This window comes from Mytilus edulis, chromosome 8 (genome assembly GCF_963676685.1).
Source record: "Mytilus edulis chromosome 8, xbMytEdul2.2, whole genome shotgun sequence".
NCBI classification, from domain to species: domain Eukaryota; kingdom Metazoa; phylum Mollusca; class Bivalvia; order Mytilida; family Mytilidae; genus Mytilus; species Mytilus edulis.
The window spans coordinates 85,060,156-85,079,827 of record NC_092351.1 but is presented as its reverse complement, the minus strand read 5'-3'; the positions used below and the strand labels follow the sequence as shown (position 1 = coordinate 85,079,827).

The window sequence follows — 19,672 nt, the reverse complement described above, 5'->3', positions numbered from 1 at the left end:
AGCCGGCCTACATACATTTGACCCGAACATGCAATCGACGTTATAAGGAATGTACAGTCGTTAAAAAGATTGACCAAAACTTGTCCTGTTATCGTCCGGTTTGCAGTTGAAACAATGAAAACACATATTTTATCATGCAAAATTTACTAATACGAATCAATAATTCAGTAATCTGATTGACTACATATTGATATTGTAAAAATTGCAGCTGAGCACATATGAAGACTTTTTGAAAGCATTCGCTGCACTCACTCGCGAAAAGGATAACAGTTTATTTTGCAGCTGATCTTTTATAATATCAGTATGCAGACAACCTGATATTTAGTTCATTTCACATATTTACCCAATATGAAATCTATAACACTTTTTTTTTATATTTTCTGGTTTTTTTTATGTGAGCTATCGTTTTTGTTCAGATGGCAATGATTTGTTCTGTTTTTCATTGGTTAAGATTTTGTATTATTCATTCGGACTTCATGCTTTTTGTATTTTTTGGAACCAGACAAAATGAAGTTGCATGGGCTTGATCACATACGTTCCATTTAAATACATTGAAACTAATTTCACATAGTGTATAGAAAGTTTTTAATTGGAAAATTGATTACACTATCATAATTCAGGTAAAATCAGATTTATCTTAAGAGAATCCAGATCTGTACTTTAACCGGTATATAAAAATATGTTTACAATAAAAACTAATTGAATTAGTGGTATCTAATAGAAGAAAAGCATAACGTTCCATATATGGTGTGATGTCAGATCAGTTGCCAAACTCTTTCAAAGCAAAACGTTGATCTTATTAACCAACTCTTTATTATTCTGCTAGGACAGAAATAACCATCATATCCGCTGGCTCTGCCATGTCTACAAGAAAACATTAAATTAAATTAAAATAACTGCAGCATGAATCTTTAGAAAATGTTTTTGTTTGTTCTAAAATCTCGCCAATTTCTTTACCCTAGTATCCGATAATATTACCATTTTAGATTAATTGATAAAACGAATAGAATGTGCCTACAAAGAGCAAGTGTACGTATACGCCGATTGCTTTGGTAAGTTTTTTTACAACCCCTTGGTTGATACTGATGGTGGAAGTTTTGTCGACTATGAAATCGCCATGCCAGAAGCCAGGACGTTGGAGTTGACAACTTATCTTTGAAACTTTCATTTTCTGTAAATTAACTGTTTATAAAGTATAACATAATTCTAATAAAAGCAATGTACTAAGGTTTTCAATCCTTAGGGATCGATTGCTTTTGTTGTATTTGGAAACAGTTTTCGTTGTTTTGGTTTAAATGCAATTCAACTATGCTTTTGACTTTGCAATCCAATTATATTCATTCTGTTGCACTAGTAGATTACTGTGTAGACGAACGGTGCGTCTTGAGTAAAATATGTATGCCATTTATCCCTGTTGAGTTTTTACACTGATTAAAAAACATTAATAGCAAACATCATTTAACGAATACTTTGTAAATTAAGACATTTCTAATTAGTTCTTAAAAAAACAAATGAAAAAGAAAGGCGTTTATTTGTAAGCCTGTCCTATTATTTGGTCCTGCTGGACGTAGAGCAGCCAAGTATCAATCAATCAATATCCTTGTTGGTCCCATATCTTCCTGTTCTTATATCAGTTCGCCTTCGTAACTATCCGGAGGAAGGTTACAGCAACCTTTACAATCTCTATAACTTGACAATAAACGGGAAATTCAGCAACTTTATCATCGTTGTTTTGTTGTTGCTAGTTTACGTTTTCCTTAGTTATGAGGGGGAGGACAGGGGGTACCCTTCTCCCTTCTCCCATCCCTATTCTCCTTTCTCCTACCCCTCTTCTCCTTATTTTTTTTTTTTAATTTACCGAAAAAAGAGAGATATTTTATTTTTTCTCCTTTCTCCAACTTTTTCTCCTTTCTCCCAGCCTTCCTCTCCTTTCTCCTACCCCCTTTCTCCTTTCTCCCACCCCCTTAGTTCTTTCTCCTACCACCTTTCACCCTGTCTCCCTTACCCCTGTCCTCCCCCTCATATATTGTCCATGGCAGATCGATTGGTACAACACAAGAACTTTTTATAATTTTATTTTATGAATTCATTAATTAAAAAAAAATGCTTTTGCAAATGCAGTTTTAGAAATGGGAATTTTGCATTTAAACGTGCATTATTATATCCAACAAAAATCTTAAAAACCTATTATTAGATTTTAAAAAGAGGCAAATCGCCCAAAATTAAATATTTATTATATAAGATAATAGTTATCAAAGGAACCAGGCTAATTATTTAATACGCCTGATGGACGTGTCGTCTACATAAGACTTATCAGTAGAGCCTAGTTGGTCGAGTGGTCCAGTGCGTCTTGCATAGTGCAAGGCTAGTATGTGCCATGAAATATCATAAGCATGAATTCAAATTCCAGTTAGGGAAGCATAAGCAATGTAATAATGTTAGGCTGATATTAAAATATGTAAAATTTGTTCATTTTTAGAAGCGTACAATCACTGTTAATCTATTTGTATATATAACCGTTTTTATTTATATATAGCAGTTTATACTCATGTTTCTCTCATTTAGATATTTGTTAAAAATGCAATCACGTCATAAAAATCGAGATATTTCTATAAAGAATTCTGGTATCAATATAAAAATATGAAGACTTTGTTTTGTAGATTTCGAACACTTATTAATTAGATCTTGCAAAAACGTTAAGCTCTTCGAACTCGAATGAAAAGTTTTAATCTTACAATTTGTGTTAAACATTGTCCAAAGGGTATACCATTCTTTTTAACCATCGTTCAAGACATTATTTTTTATAGAAAATATACCTTTCCATTTTTATTAAATGGTGTATTCAGCCATCACCAAAATCAATGCTAGATAACTTACTTTATCATTATGTCCTATCATATTCCCTCTTCAGATTAATGATAAGATAGAAAATTGACTGTTCTATTATACTGTCTACATGTTGATGTATTTACCTCTCCAAATGCATGCAGTTTTACGATACAAGTTGATGTCTTATTTGAATATTGCATCCGTGTTGTGTTTAAAAGTACTTGTCAATATACATTTATCTCAGTGCAAATTTGTTCAAATCGAACCATGCATGGTAACTCTTCAATATCTACACACAAGATAGTATCCACATACAAATGCAAGTTCAGATAAAACTCATCATAGATATAACTCTATTTATTTCACTTGACTGGGCGGGGTTTAACTGTTTCGCTTATAATACACCAGTCCATCTATAGATAGGTGTTTTAGGATAAACTCATCAATGAAGTGTCCAGTCATTTTTTTGTAAATTCCTTTGATGACACTGATAGGTGATTAAAAATCAATATTAATTATAACGGCAATCATCCTAATCACACACATCTTCAAATAGACTGTCCTTATGCAAATTAAAACGTAAGCTCCGCCCGATCAGTTGAAAAAACATTGGTTATATCAGGATTAAAATTTTATATCCGAGTACACAGTTATCGTCCCCTTGATTTTCGTTGTCCACAAATATAGTCCCTAGTGTAGATAGTGTGCTACTTGCCATTTTTTTTATGCCCCTATCAAATATTTTTTTCACGTTTTATGCCTCAAATAGCAAGAAGGGAGATAAAATTACACTGAAAAAAATCGATTCATGAATTTTAAAGTAAAGTAGTGATTTGGTCCAGGTTAAAAAGGTTAAAAATAAGCTTTATCCGAAGCTGTAAAAGATTCTAACACCCTCTGAATATACAATTGGCCATATTTTGAGTTAGAGCCGATGAAGTTTTCATAACTTTGATATATTTTGTCCCAACAGTAGTCAGTTATATTGGAAGAAACGTTCAACCACCAAATTAGTTCAATGAATGTGCACTTTAGTAAAGATTAATATATGACTTCTTCCTTCAAAAAAGTATGCATTATCACTTAAAACATGTTTATTTTTCGAGACCTTTGATATTTTTAATAGTAAACCACCCTTATCATTAGCGAAGAGATCAAGCAAATAATGTTTAAATCCCCAATCATAAATATTAATTTATACTAAGTGAACAATGTTTTCAAACAGTGTTTTATGTGAAAATTATAAATGACTCAATTAGAACTTACTACGGGTCCAGTTTCTATCTGTGAAGTTCTTTGTATAAAGGAACATCGGAATAAAGCCAATGCGTTCATATGGACAGCGTCTATCTTGATCAAGGACATACATCCACCCTTGATCTTTAGCACATCCTCCGTAGTTCTGATTTACATAGAATTTTCGTTGATGATCTCTGAAAAAATGTATTTGTTGGACAAACATTTAAACGGATTTGATGAATTTATATAAGACAACAATCAAATGAAATGCTGTATCGTGACAGTGTTCTTCAAAAAGATTTTTATCATTTGACCTTTTCTTATACATGTTTATTTCATTTGTAACTTCGTTTGTTTGTGTAGTTTATTCTATTCAATTTTATAATGTGGTTTCAGGCAGAAAACAGTTCCTTGAAATAGGTTGTTTACGCACAGTTTGACTTTCGAAACTAACAATGTGATGGATTATAAAAACAAAATATACAATGACGTTCATTCACACGGTATTGGAAACCATTCTGTGACATAAGGATATCCATTTTCCATGTAATTATAAAAACTTATAACAAAAATACCGAATTCCAAGGTAAATTCAAACAGATAAGTCCATGTAAGCGGACAAAATCGAACGTTATCAACAGATGGAAGAAAAGAAAAACAACTATAATATCCCCGACTTGGTACAGACATTTTACCATTTTTACGACGAAAATAGTGGGTATAACCCTGTTTTATAACTAGATAAACCTACCACTTTTGTGGAAGTTGTTTATAAATCTGTTATATCGACAAAATTGTGTGCGCAAAACAAACAGACTAAGTTAATGTGACAACAATCAAAACTGTGTAAACATATATACATCACGGACAAAATGCCTACGACCAATAGAAAAGAAACATAATAGCACGAATACAGTTAACTGCAAAACTTAATTAAATTAAAAATATACACAACTTCAGCACCTAGAATCTATAACTAAATACCATATTGTATTATGTGAGTAGCAGACCCTAGCAATTCATTTATAAGGCCGTGGTAATTTCCAAGGAATTTGTGAGATAAACGACGACACGTTCTTTGTAAAAATCCTGGCTCATTAATAAAAAATTTATAAAAAACAAACTAATCAACTTGAAACTTAGTACACATGTTCCCTATGATATGATTTTTCTAATTTTAATTCCAAATTAAAGGTTTAACCCCAATTTTCACGGTCCACTGAACATAGAAAATGATAGTGCGAGTGGGGCATCCGTATACTATGGACACATTCTTTTTTATTCCTCTTTTAGACAATTTTACACCTAATAATGTCTCTTCTTACTTTGTGTCGTCGTCAAACAAGGATTACAGAGCGCATTTGTCAGACGATATAGGCGAAAGAAAGGATTATAAGCCCTTATATGAAATTAAAAGTATGAAGATTTTTTGAAGTACAATGCAACCTAATCTATTGCTTTAACATGGAATGACTGTTACTTAATTTGAACTGAAGACAAAAGAGCTGTGAATGCTTGACGATGTACTCAACACTGAAAGCAATTGGACAAAGTTGTGTGCCTCCATTAAAAAAAACAAAATAATTATATACTTAGCAAACATTTACCCAGCAATCGAAAAGTAGTTAAATGTACTGCGTGATCCTAAATCATTAAAATTACTCTGCGCAAGGTTTGATTTGCTAAACCAGTTCATCTTATCTGTATTTCTACCATTAAAAGTCATCCATGCAACAACTTGGTTGTTTTTGAAAAATTCAACCTTCACCTGTAAATTATAGAAATCATATTTCTTTAACATATTAAACATGCACACTTAATTTTTAATATGTCTTTGAACAAGACGAGGCCTTCAGATTCAAAATCAGTGTTGGCAGGCTCTAAAGTATATAATGATATTTCTCTGAAAATATACATGAAAACGAAATGTGTTGACTTCTCTTGTTTTGCTGTGAACTTAAAATGAACGTATGAATGTTAATATATTGAAATAATGAATAAAATAAAATGATGTCTTAATAAATTTAGTTCGGAACGAATTGTTATAGTTCTGACATAAACCATTATAAGTTGCGACATACCATTCGTATATTTGCATTATTCCAGTCATCCACAACACTGTTTCTGAGATGACGCTGAGAACCGACTGTTCTAAAAGACGTGGGAAGAGGGTTGCATTCTGACTGACTTCGCCATGCGTCATACACAGACTTACCATTTCCTTCGAACGCAACGAATACAGGAAACCAAACTGTAAACAATCATCACAGTTGTGTCATACATTTTTTAAATATTTATAAAAGAAAAGTACTCTTTGTAAGTGTGTTTTTTTATGGGTGACTTTTTGATAGTGTAATCTGGAATTCAATACATAAAATGAGGCATTTGATAGATTCATTATACGAAAAAATGATAATATAAACATGCAATAATATGACAAAGGAAGCAAATAAATACATGTAATTATAGATGATATTTATATGATGAATTCATAATTTTTCAATCATGTGAGTAACTTCTTATAGTCCATTGTTAATTTATGTATCATTATCATTTTGTTTATTTCCTTTGTTACCTACTTGGCATCGGACTCGGGTTTCTTTTTAACTGAGTTTGAATATGCGTATTGTTGTGTGCTTGTTTTTTCTATATAAGATAGAGATATAAGGGGGGGGGTTAAGATCTCAAAAAACACGTTTAACCCCGCCGCACTTCGGCAACTGTCTCAGGTCAGGAGCCTCTGGCCTTTGTTTATCTTGTCTTGTATGAGTTTTAATTTTAATTTCTTGTGTATATTTTGAGTTTAGTATGATGAAAAAAAAATCGCTGGCAAAAATAAGTTGGTTTACAGTATGTTGAAATTGATATGGAAGTGAACTGATATTCCGGTACCACAAACCGTGGATAGACATGGTAAACACTTTATTGTAAAAATATTTCTAAGGTAAAAATATTATCGCCAAGACGATGTAAAATTTGTGAAATACATTTATACAAAAGCGTGGTATTAATATGCATATTGTATTGAGTATATATGTGGAACTGGCAAATACTTAGTAGTGAGTACTTAAACATACACTCAGACAGTTGTATTTAGTAATAGAAGAGTAATTCAGGTTTGATAAGGGTATATAATGTAGCATTCCAATATGCACTCTCTGAGTCTCTACAAACTAGTTAACACATGACGACCTTGATGAAGGTTTTGCACAGTCAGTAATGAAACATGATATTCGATATCAATAAAGGCAACAGTAGTATACCACTGTTCGAAACTCATAAATCGATAAAAAAAACAAATCCGGGTAACAAAATAAAACCGAGGGAAATGCATTAAATATAAGAGGAGAACAACGACACAACAATAAAATATAACACACACAGAAACTAACTAAGCATTAGACAAACATACTTACTTCGTCTAGCTTTCTTGCGTTTTCCCTTTCCTGCAGCTGAAGAACGGAGAGATAATTTATATTACACAGGTTAATTTATACAATTACTGTTTTAAAAGTAAACAGTCCGATTTATATTAGTCACTTAATTTATTTTAAATTAAACTAGAGGCTCTAAAGAGCCTGTGTCGCTCACCTTGGTCTATGTGAATATTAAACAATGGACACAGATGGATTCATGACAAAATTGTGTTTTGGTGATGGTGATGTGTTTGTAGATCTTACTTTACTAAACATTCTTGCTGCTTACAATTATCTCTATCTATAACAGTACTTTCTGTGGAAAATGTTATTGAAAATCTTCAAATTTTAAGAAAATTGTTAAAAATTGACTATGAAGGGCAATTACCCCTTAGGGGGTCAATTGACTATTTTGGTCACACTGACTTATTTTTAGTTCTTACTTTGCTGTACATTATTGCTGTTAACAGTTTATCTCTATCTATAATAATATTCAAGATAATAACAAAAAAACAGCCAAATTTCCTCAAAATTACCAATTCAGGGGCAGCATTCTAACAACCGATTATCCGATTCATCTGAAAATTCCAGGGCAGATAGATCGTGACCTGATCAAAAATTTTACTTCCTGTCAGATTTGCTCTTAATGCTTTGGTTTTTGAGTTATAAGCAAAAAACTGTATTTTACCCCCATGTTCTATTTTTAGCCATGGCGGCCATCTTGGTTTGTTGGCCGAGTTACCGGACACATTTTTTTAACTAGATACCCCAATAATAATTATGGCTAAGTTTGGTTAAATTTGGCCCAGTAGTTTCAGAGGAGAAGATATTTCTAAAAGATTACTAAGATTTACGAAAAATGGTTAAAAATTGACTATAAAGGGCAATAACTCCTAAAGTAATCAACTGGGGCAATATGCGCAATTGTTTCTCCATAGGCCGTAATGGTAACGTTTTCTTCTGTTGCTCAGCCCATATCGTAAACTTGTATATGTATGATGGCTTGTTTCGAAGCTGAGACATTTTTACATATGTGGTTAAATTTTCGGGGTACGAAGTGTGATTCATTTTTCCGTAATTTAGCAAACCCCGAGTATCCTTTTGCGATGTCGCTCCTCATGGTAAAAAATCCCAATTTTAACACAATAAGTTCTTTGAAATTTTAATACTTTGAACACATTTCATAGCTCCATGGTTTTTACACATTTATTCTGTGTTCCCTTATTTTCTAAATTAACACTAATGGTTCAGCTCAGTCATTTGTTTATCATAGAAATGTGTCAAATATCACTACACAGAGATTTTTTGTTTACACGTGACTTTTGTGTTCCTCATTTCAAGGCGCATTAGGGGTATTGTCCCAACTGACCATTTTGGTCATGTTGACTTATTTGTAGAGCTTACTTTGCTGAACATTATTGCTGTCAACAGTTTATCTCTATCTATAATAATATTCAAGATAATAACCAAAAACAGCAAAATTTCCTTAAAATTACAATTTCAGGGGAAGCAACCTAACAACGGAATGTCCGATTCATCTGAAAATTTCAGGTCAAATAGATGTTGACCTGATGAACAATTTTACACCCATGTCAGATATGCTCTAAATGCTTTGGTTTTTTGAGTTATAAGCCAAAAACTGCATTTTACCCCTATGTTCTATTTTTAGCCATGGCGGCCATCTTGGTTGGTTGGCCGGGTCATCGGACACATTTTTTAAACTGGATACCCCAATGATGATTGTGGCCAAGTTTGGTTAAATTTGGCCCAGTAGTTTTAGAGGAGAAGATTTTTGTAAAAGTTAACGCAGTACGACGACGGAAGACGACGACGGACGCCGGACGCCGGACGCCAAATGATGAGAAAAATTCACTTGGCCTTTCGGCCAGGTGAGCTAAAAAAACTAACCGTCCTGATCATTTTTTTCCCTTATGTTAACCATGCAACTTGTTTTTTGTGTATAATTTGAGTTAAGTATGATGACCATTATCCCTTAACTAGTATACATTTTTGTATAGGGACCAAACTGAAGCACGCCTCCATGTACGGGAGTTTCTCGCTGCATTGAAGACATTTTGGTGGCCTTCGATTGTTGTCTGCTCAATGGTGGGGTTGTTGTCTCTTTAACACATTCCCCATTTCCATTCACTATTTTGATAGTTATCAAATTCAAAAAAGGATTGAAAGTTAATGAGAATTTTACCGTACATATAATATCTTTGTCATGATTATTGAATGTTATTACTTTCGTTCGAGCTGACAGTTTGCACCACTACGCATACAACAACTAAGCTTAGGAATAGTCTGGTCATTTCTCTTATTGTTGTCTCCGTTTATCTACAATAAACAAAAACTCTTTACTGCTATTTATTTTTTTAATTGTTGTCTCCGCTTTTCTTAAACCAAAAACATTCGTTAGTGTTAATTTTGTTGTTGTTGCTCCGTTTGTCTTAAACCGAAATAAATATTGTTACTGTTTCTTTCTAATTTTTTATCTTCATTTGTCTTAAACATAAAATCAAATCGTTACTATTATTTTTAATTTGCTGTTTCCGTTTTTATATTATTTTTTTAATATTTTTGTCCTTGTTTGTACAAAATCCAAAAAATATCGTTATTTACTGTATTTAATTCAATTGTTGTCTACAAACAAAATAAAAAGGTTTACTTAATTTTCTTCGTCTTGATATATTTCAATTTTCTTTCATTTTTTACACATTAAGGTTTTACCTAACACTACAAGGAGATAACTCTGTAAAGTCGGCTAAACGTTTTAATTACATTGTGTTGTAAAAGGAATATCAAGCTTCTCAATGATAAAAATTGGTGTTTGTCAAACTGCTATAATAAGTGTAATTTTTCTGACAAAACGGTTGGTTCAAAGTTTTTGAAATTTTTATATTTTTGTTAAAGGGTCAAAGTAAATTCTTTGACAACATTTTAGGAAAATAAAACGAGCCAAATTAATTTTAGTTAAAGTGTTGGGTACCACATTAAAACTATTTAATTAGCGTTTAGATTAATTCTTTTTTTTTTGACCGAAATTGATTATTATAAATATCATTGACCATTTTAAGAGCCATTTTTTTTTTCAGACATTTATTTTTTTATACGCAAAGACACTATTTTAGTATAATATTATTCATTACATACCCTATAAGAGATACCAATAAATACCACTTATACACAAGGTACTTGTTTCAATGCCTGGACTATGACTGGCAATACATCTGTCAGCAGCTTTTTTTAAATATAGTTTCATTCTCCATCTACGCATGTTAACTTGTTTTTATCTTAACAAACCGTGGCTCCTTCCGCAGCTTCCTTGTTAGGGAAAAACAATCTAGATGTGACGCAGGACATGATACCTATACTGAAGATAAATGTTAAGTGAATATTTAACCGATTAATTTATCTATATTTGATTTAAATGATATCATTTTGAAATTTACTATGAATATGTTAATACATTTTTCCGAATTGTTGCATCTTAATCAGTGAACCCAATTTTTCGGTTTAATACATATTACTACTGAAAATATTTAGCTACACACATTCAGATGTATTGCAGCTCTCATTTTTCTCTTTCTGTTATATTTTTACGGCCTATGTTTTTTTTCTCTCAATAATACAAAAGTGTATAATTAACACACTATACTAAGAAAAGAGTAAAATCATAAATATACTTAAGTCAGAGAAAAATTTAAAACGGAAAGTCCCTATTCAAATGGCAAAATCAAAAGCCCAAACACATCAAACGAATGGAAAAAAAACTGTATCAATTAATAACACATTTCTTACTTATTTTGTATGTTGGAACTGCTTACTAAGTTGATCAATAAATCCACCAAGTTAATATTTTTTGGTTTTTATTTCAGAATTATGATGGAGAACAACTTTGTTAGTGGTTTGTGTTAAAAAAGTAATAAAAAAGAATGAATCTACATTTTCGAATGTGTAATTGTTTTGTCTTTAAAGCAGAACATCATTTCATATTTTAATGATTACGCTATATGTTACAAAGTATCATAACGATATTTTAAACAGAACCGTATGTGAAAGTTAAATGGGCTGTGATCATATGATAACCTAATTCATTCAGTTAATTTTATATAATTGGCTTATGTGTGAACATAATTAATCAGAAACAAAATATAATTATACCTATGAATCGAAATAACAAATGTTTTGAACTACCGGGATAATACAAATGTGTTTTATGAGCTTTCGGGATATCGAATAATTGCGGTCGTGCAATCTGTTTTGCAACCAATTAAGAGTTTGACCATCATTATAATTCAGAAGCAACTACTGATTTGCAATTTGTCTGTAAGTTAATTATTCACACTTTAAATTTATCATAGTTTCTCCATAATCTTTCAGTTACCATATCCGTCTGGCGTATATACAACATTTAGTCCTGGTATCTATGATGAGTTTATTTATCCATCATGTTAATTATGAGGTTCGTTCTTCGTTTATATCTAAAAAAAACTCTTATGACGAAAACACTAAGAACAATAATAAACTATCTGTTTTAAGATATACAGAAAATACAAATTTCCGTAAAAAATAACGAAAGAACCAGCAGATTTCGAGTATACCACTAAGCAAGAAAGATAGAGCTACACCTTCGAAAACTGGAGCGATACCCAGAAGGGTCGTTAGTCTCTGTTCCTATAGTCGCGTAGTTCGTGACAAGTGCACATATAATAATTGATCAGAAAAAATGGCAAAGGAATAGTTAGATTTTTTAAATGCTTTCGGAATCTTTTTCTTACATGTCTTATGTGAAACTAAATCAATTGAAAGAGTAGTTGATTTAATCAAAACTCACAAAACGAGTCAAAACGTGTTCTATTCGTTCTTATATTGAAACCTGTTTTTCCGTAGAACTATATTTCCTCTGGTCCATTCCAAAACTATAAATCAAAAAAATGAAATTCTTTTTGAGAAAACAGTTTTAAGCGACAGCAACATGAAAATGAAAACAACATGATAAAATGTGATTAGTAAGATATATTAAGGATAGAAAATGTGTCGAGTTAAGTGATTGGATAACAACTTAGATATGTCAGAACATATTCCAAAAATTGCCAGTGTATATGAGTTGGGTTTTATAGCCCTTATTTAAATAATGTCAATCATAATGTTATTATATGACATAATTTACTTAACAGAAGAACACAAAATGCCAGAAGCTTACCAAGAGTGAACAAAATGTTGAGAATCCTTTTTTTTACGTTTTTCATTTAAAATGGACCAAAAACCTAATTAGTGGTTGAATCTATTATAACACATTAGCGTATATAATTATTCTCATAGGACATTACAAAATCTGTGGAATTTATGATGGGAGTGAACTGATATTTCTGGTGGATATACATGGTTAAAACTATTTGAAAGAATGTTTCTAAGATGAAAATTTTATCGTCAAAATGAAGTAAAATTCATGAATTACATGTATATCAAAACATGGTTTTAATATGCATAGTGTATTGAGTATATATGTGCAACTGGCAAATACCTAGTAGTGAGTACTCAAACATATATTCAGACAGTGGTTTTTTATTCGAAATAGAAGAATAATTCGGGTTTGATAGGGGTATATAATGTAACATACCAATATGCAATCTCTCAACAAACTAGTCAACACATGACGACCAGTCGAGTTTTACATGATTTAGACTATCCATGAAGGTCTGGCAAGGTCGGTAATAAAACATGATATCAGATATCAAAATACTTACATCTTATTGGTCTAGCTTCCTTGAGTTTTCCAATTCCTGAACCTGAAGAACGGAGAGATAATTTATATTACACAGGTTAATTTATACAATTACTGTTTTAAAAGTAAACAGTCCGATTTGTCATTTATCACTAAATTTATTTTAAATAAAAAAAAATAACCGTCCTGATCATTTTTTTCATTATGTTAACAATGCAACTTGTTGAGATTTCAGGACATAGTTTAACCTTACAACATGGGCATTTTTAAAGTCGATAACCTTGTGAGTAATTGTCTTTATCTCTATCTTAATCGTATTATAGTTTTTGGATGATTTATTTTTATTAGTTCACAATGGTTTTGTGTTCAAAACCGATCTGCGATATGTTTTCGAAAAGGTCGATGATTTGCTGTCTTAGTTACATGTTATCTACATGTTTTCTTTTATTAATTGACAATGTGTCATTATACATTATTTGAACAAATAATTTTTAACTACACAATGAAAGACACGAACACATAAATAACTTTGCCATTTTAGTTTAATATCAAGCGAGAAAACTAATGGCCTAATTTCTGTACAGAAATTGAACGAAAAACAAATATTTAAACATCAACAAACGACAACTACTGAATTACAGGCTCCTGGCTTAGGACAGGCAAATATATAGAAAGTGGCGCGGTCAAACATGTTAGCGGGATCCCAAACCTCCCCTAACCTAATGTATGTATGAAAACTACGATAAAATACATTCATAGTCTTAGTCTTACAGGTACAAGTACTTACGTGTATGATACAATCATTTATCAATATAGCTTGAGAAAAGATACATGTAATTAACACATCAATTAAGGATGAAGTCATATCATGTTAAAGACTTTTTTTTACTACAAAACAGTATAAAATATTTTGCCCCATATCACCCACTTTTTCATTTAAGTTTTAAATAGCTCATAAACAGTCATTAAGCTAAATTTTAGCAGATTCTACATTTTTTTTCTTACAATTTGAGACCCAAATGATGCAATTCCTAAATATGAGATTAAAGTGCGTCAGCTTTTTTCCGTCATTTGTATAATATTTCTATAATACCAGACTAATTTGACCTGACTTTATCGTTAACTGTTTTATATTCATCTATTCATTTTCCTTGTATTGACGTTTTGTCTTAAAAATATAGTAACTGGAGAAAAATACTAATTATTTGTTCAAGGGCATGAATATTAAGAATCCATTTATTCCAATAACAACGATGACGATATCACTAAAAAAACATCCTTAGATGAGACGATTATAAATTAATAAATTAATTGGCCTATTTATGGGCCTTCTTTGACTTTTTCCTCTTTTTTTATATTTAGATTGCATATACGAGTTAGGAACATCGGTAAATTGACGTTTCCTCTTAATGTTACTTAAGAACTTTCAAATAAGGCAGGTAATTCAGAGAAACTTAAACAACGTGTAAGGTCATCGTGCTATCATTGTTATACAAATTATGTGCCGATACAAAAAGTATGATGATTGTTGTTGTCTAATTTGGAATCATTATTTTTCAATTAATCTTATAAAGAGATTAAACAAAACACAACAGTTGAATTAACATTGATATTGATGAAAATACCAAAACAAATGTAAATCTATTTAAATGGTTATCATTATCCAGCTGTTGTCAAAAGGAATTTTTCAGAAAAAACTTTTTAAAATTTGCTTTTATATAGAAATTACATAAACTAGTTTATAATACAAACATTCATAAAAGTAAGGTTATCTACTACAACATGCTAATGAATAATTTTAGATATCAGCATTTATAATCAAGTACAAACAGAATTAAAATTTGGTTAGAAGCATCAACATTTATAATCAAATACAAAAAAACATTAATAAAACCAAACAGGTTAATATAGCCTTATTAGAAAATCAAATCAATTAGGATAAGCATTGAGAAGCATAATAATAGTACATTCATATAGATATACAAATCAATGTTATATGTCTGTTAGGTCGTCTGTAAACATGCGAGAACGTGTATAGTTTCTGTCCTTTTTATCGCATTATAAATTCAATGATGTATCTAAATCCTTATAGAACCATTATTTCATATTTTTAAAATATACAAGCAACTAAAAATGTATTACTTAATTTAATTCAATTTTATTACTTACCATCAATTAGATATCATATTTAATGAATAAGAAGTAATTAAATGATGAAAACAATTTATTTTAAATTTTCACTTACAACTACTATTTACACATCCTGGTGTAAACCCAGTTGACGAAGTCAGACCATCAGGACATGGCAGTTGATCACCTACCAAAGAGAAGGGACATGAAGTTTGAGTTCATGTCACTGATTCATTCACGTTATTGACAAACTCCAAATAAAAGCAAAAGCAGTCGTGTTGTTGTTTATGATTGACAAAATATTTAGTGTTGTTTATATGTATGCATGTGTATGATCAAACAAGTATAGTAAAAGTTTCTTGTAAAACTAAGCAGTAAACTGCCATGGTTTATTTACTTTCCTTTCCTATTTGACTAATTTTGCTACCAGGGATGACGATGTCTTGTTTTCGTTTTATTTTTTTTTAACAAACATAACATACAGTTTTAAATTATTTATTTTTTTTATTTTTCAACTGCTATGATTTCAGGGCCTATGATGAGTCCAATGTAAACGAAACGTACAACTGGCGTGTTAGATATTTACCTGACATCTTTGAAGAGTTTTATGTATACAACTTACCACAGTACATAATTTTGCAAAATGTGTCATATTTCCGTTGTAGTTGACAGTACGATGTGTAGAGGAAAAGGACAATAGAGCCCGTAATTTTTTTCCATATTGTTTTTATGAAAATAAGAGATATCTAGAGAAAACTTGGAAACTTGGAAAATTATTTCTGCTAGCTGTTTCAATATAAACCAAAATAGTTCCACTTATTTACAAATAAAAACATAATTGCCTTTATCGTGTAATGAGTATATGTATAGCAATCAAATGATTAAGTTAAACTCAAGCCTAAAAAAGACAAAAGAGCAAATTGAAAGTTGATATAAATATGGCGAAATAATCAAAATGAAATATGAAAAGTTTGCTACATTTTAGAGTTTATAGAAATAAAGGAGACAACGAGAAAATAATTTCTATAATGGCACTCTTAATAAACTTACCAAAACAATATGCTGAATAACAACTCGTTGTATGTTTCAAATAATAAACATAATAACAGCCGCAATCTTTAATTCTTATATCGATTGTTTGGTCACAACAGTTGCCAGAAAAGGTCGCCCTACAAGTTGTTCTATTAACAGTATTGCCATTGTGTGGATATAATGATCCTGTTACATTATCTGATGTGAAAAAAAGATAAACGATTTTTTTTCAGAACTTTGACGATGCTGTCATAACACTAAATAATTTCAGATAAAGATATATAGCATCAGTTTGGTCATATCTTTTTTTGTAATTATTCAATATTTACAGCAGGTGTTTAATTCTTTCTAGTTACACCTGATATAAGAAAGTCAGATTTTAGTTGGTTGATAGCCAGTGTACTTTTTGCATATTCTAATATTTTTATTCTCATTTCAAACGAATGTGCCCGTTTTTCACCACTGCCGGTGAATTTGCCTCAAATACCATGGTATTTGACATTTTGGATATTCCTTTTTTAACCTCTCGAGCATCTTCCCGCCAATTTGTTTTCGGATATGACATTACATAAGAACGCGAGCTAACGCGTATTAGTACATGTATAATTCCCGCGGTTCTATGATAATATCCTCTTATCCTCAAAATTATGCATAAACATGTTAATGAATTACAGATTTCAAGTAAAATATATATATATATTCACCTATATAGAGAGTTTTAATCCAAATTTATTTTGTGTAATTAAACAGATATATCATGTTATGTAGGGGTATTTGTGAAAAATACCAGTCCTGGGACCAAATTTCCCTTGACTGGTATTTTTCGCAAATACCTCTCAATAACATAAAATATCTGTTCAAAATACCGACCAATTAGCAATTAAAACTCGACTCATTTGATTCCGTCAATTGCTATTAATTCGTTAACCCGTGACAATACGTTTTGCAAAACGGATAATAGATATCACATATACGGCATGCATTAAATTAGGGTAGCACTGTGTAGTTCCTGTGATATAGGCGACGAATTAGATTATTTTATTTGCTGTCCGCAACTGAAGAACAGAAATTATTTTTACAAACTAAATTTTAACACAGTCCAATTCGCTCACCAATTAATACGTAAAAGCAATCAGTTTTAGGAAATCTATGTTTATCTATTATGTGAATTCAATTAAATAAAAAAGTCAGTCCCTTCATGTTACTGTAAACGCATAAACATCGTACTGATTTCTTTCTATTATTTTAACCTTTTGGTATATGTGTTACTAAGCATGTATGCCAGCCATCCTAATGTTGTACCTCAACAAATGTCAATGCACTGCATTTGTTTACCTCAACTTTTGAATTTTTATTCATATTGTATGTTTCCTTGTAAACTTGTATTTAGTTTTTAGAAAATAAAGTATTGATCTATCTATCTACAATATAATTATTGGACAGTCTGTGTCAACGTATAAGTGTACTTGTGTTTTTTAAAAGGCATGAACACAGATGAAGAACAAAATGAAGGATCAAAGAGATAACAAGAAAACATTTCTAAAAGGGTGATTAGATCTATTATTGCCTGCGTGTTTATAAATCACTATAATTGGAGGACACCAGTAGAAAAGTAATACCATTCTTCTTGAATTTACGTTTTCAATTAAAGAAATACAAAATGCATGTTTCCCCTCCAAGGCCCCAATGTTTATTTCCCCAAAAGAACTTAAAAATGAATCAGAAGCATAAATAAGGTCCGTTTTATTATTCTAATATAGTATAGGGTAACAGGATCGACCTAAAAACGATCCATCCTTATTCCTAAATAGGACATGATAACATAAATCTTAGTTAAGATGTATTTTGTGTATATCTTACTTGATGATAGCCAAAATGGAGACGTCGTTCCACAACGGTATCCACCAATTGGACATTCAGTTGGCATTAATTCTCCGGCACCAGATATGACTCTGTACCATCCTTCCTCTAAAAAGTTATCACATACTCCTATTATAGCTGCATTGGCTACAGATCTTCGCCAGTCGTCAATTAGTTTTGTTGTAAAGCATGGATCTGAATGAAATATGAGAGAAAAGTTTCAAAAGTATCTGAATCATAATTAAGAACAGGTATTTGTGCCGAAAACAGACGAACTCGGACTCACTTTCTATAACTTTAGTCAAATAAGTAACAGTTATCTGCAGTATTACAGTTTGTCAAAGTTAATCAATACCACATTGGAATAAACTGCTTTATTGTCGTTCGAGCTGCTTGTCTTTATGTTCTCTCTCTTGTAGTACTAGTATTGTCATTTATCAACTCGGTATCCTTTTCCGTATCTGAGTTTGTTAACCCCTCATTTAACTCTTCCCATTCTATAGGATATAACATTTTCAGAGCTCTGTTTAAATTCATCTGATTAGATAGCACAACTATGACCAGCACGGCTCACTACTAACTGACATATACGGCCAATTTTCTTTATATTCGAAGCACACACTGGTGACTTTGTCTTTTCAATTATAACAAAGTCAACCGATACCTTTCAATTTTGTTTTATATCACTAGCTTATCAAGACGACTGGACAGACACACTATATATAGTTAACAAGATGGACACATTCGTCAAATAGAACAAAATTTTCAAAAACACCAGGTACTAAAACTAGTACTTTTGGCGTTAAATTAACATAAAAGTAAAATAAGTGATGCATAAAGGCTGTACATTAATCTGAAAATCAGTCATTTCTAACCTACCAATTAATGTTGATTAATGTTAATGACTCTGAAATATCAAGGACCCATCACGAGGATTTAAATTCGATGGAATTTTATGTATAGATCTAAACAAACCAGAACTCTTTTTTTCAAAATGGCGTATTTGAATTGATCAGAAAGGTCCTTCTGAAATATAATATCCATTTAAAGTTATTTTTATTTGCAACTTCTTACCTTCCAGTTTTGTTACTGTTATTAAACAAAGAAAAAGAAATATACAAATCATCTTGAAATTATCCAAAAGAAACTATTTTATTTTAGTTTCGAAAACTGCTTTCAATGTCTACGTTTTCTTTTGTGTATGGTCAGTATTGTAACAAAAGAATGTGAATACATGAATACAATTTATTAGGGTTTTTGAAAAAAAAATCAACTTCCTGGTGAAATAAATCAGTTTAATCTATTTAAAAAAACAATTAGATTTAAACAGGTCGGGAACACTTCCTCATATGGGAAAGCATATACTATTAGTATGTGTACCTCCTCGCAAATAAAATTGTGTATCGACGTATGGCACATTTTTATACCTGTGTTTTTT

General features: G+C 31.1%; 2 protein-coding genes across 2 annotated transcripts; both read right to left on the bottom strand.

Moving 5' to 3' along the window:
- Positions 1-568: 568 nt before the first annotated feature.
- LOC139486480 (uncharacterized) lies at positions 569-10,857 on the bottom strand. The gene is made up of 7 exons (XM_071271371.1): positions 10,638-10,857; positions 9,730-9,821; positions 7,485-7,520; positions 6,150-6,319; positions 5,676-5,836; positions 4,096-4,262; positions 569-864 (listed from the first exon to the last, which is right to left on the bottom strand). Exons 2-7 carry the CDS (start codon positions 9,794-9,796, stop codon positions 815-817), a joined length of 651 nt encoding a protein of 216 aa, XP_071127472.1. The 5' UTR covers positions 9,797-9,821; positions 10,638-10,857; the 3' UTR covers positions 569-814.
- An 824-nt stretch (positions 10,858-11,681) lies between these two features.
- LOC139486478 (oncoprotein-induced transcript 3 protein-like) lies at positions 11,682-19,437 on the bottom strand. The gene is made up of 7 exons (XM_071271368.1): positions 19,309-19,437; positions 18,235-18,429; positions 16,393-16,572; positions 15,458-15,529; positions 13,235-13,276; positions 12,322-12,406; positions 11,682-11,968 (listed from the first exon to the last, which is right to left on the bottom strand). Exons 1-6 carry the CDS (start codon positions 19,358-19,360, stop codon positions 12,342-12,344), a joined length of 606 nt encoding a protein of 201 aa, XP_071127469.1. The 5' UTR covers positions 19,361-19,437; the 3' UTR covers positions 11,682-11,968; positions 12,322-12,341.
- Positions 19,438-19,672: the final 235 nt, after the last annotated feature.

Bases quoted from the DNA above. Each gene is read 5' to 3' on its own strand.
- LOC139486480 (XM_071271371.1), bottom strand. From the start codon at position 9,796: ATGACCAGACTATTCCTAAGCTTAGTTGTTGTATGCGTAGTGGTGCAA. The intron at 6,320-7,484 runs GTAAGTATGTTT...GATTGTTTACAG, and splicing joins ACGCAAGAAAGCTAGACGAA to TTTGGTTTCCTGTATTCGTT. The intron at 4,263-5,675 runs GTAAATGTTTGC...ACATTTTTTCAG, and splicing joins AACTACTTTTCGATTGCTGG to AGATCATCAACGAAAATTCT.
- LOC139486478 (XM_071271368.1), bottom strand. From the start codon at position 19,360: ATGATTTGTATATTTCTTTTTCTTTGTTTAATAACAGTAACAAAACTG. The intron at 15,530-16,392 runs GTAAGTTTATTA...TCTCTTTGGTAG, and splicing joins TTATTCAGCATATTGTTTTG to GTGATCAACTGCCATGTCCT. The intron at 12,407-13,234 runs GTAAGTATTTTG...TTTGATTTATAG, and splicing joins GGAAGCTAGACCAATAAGAT to TTTTGGAATGGACCAGAGGA.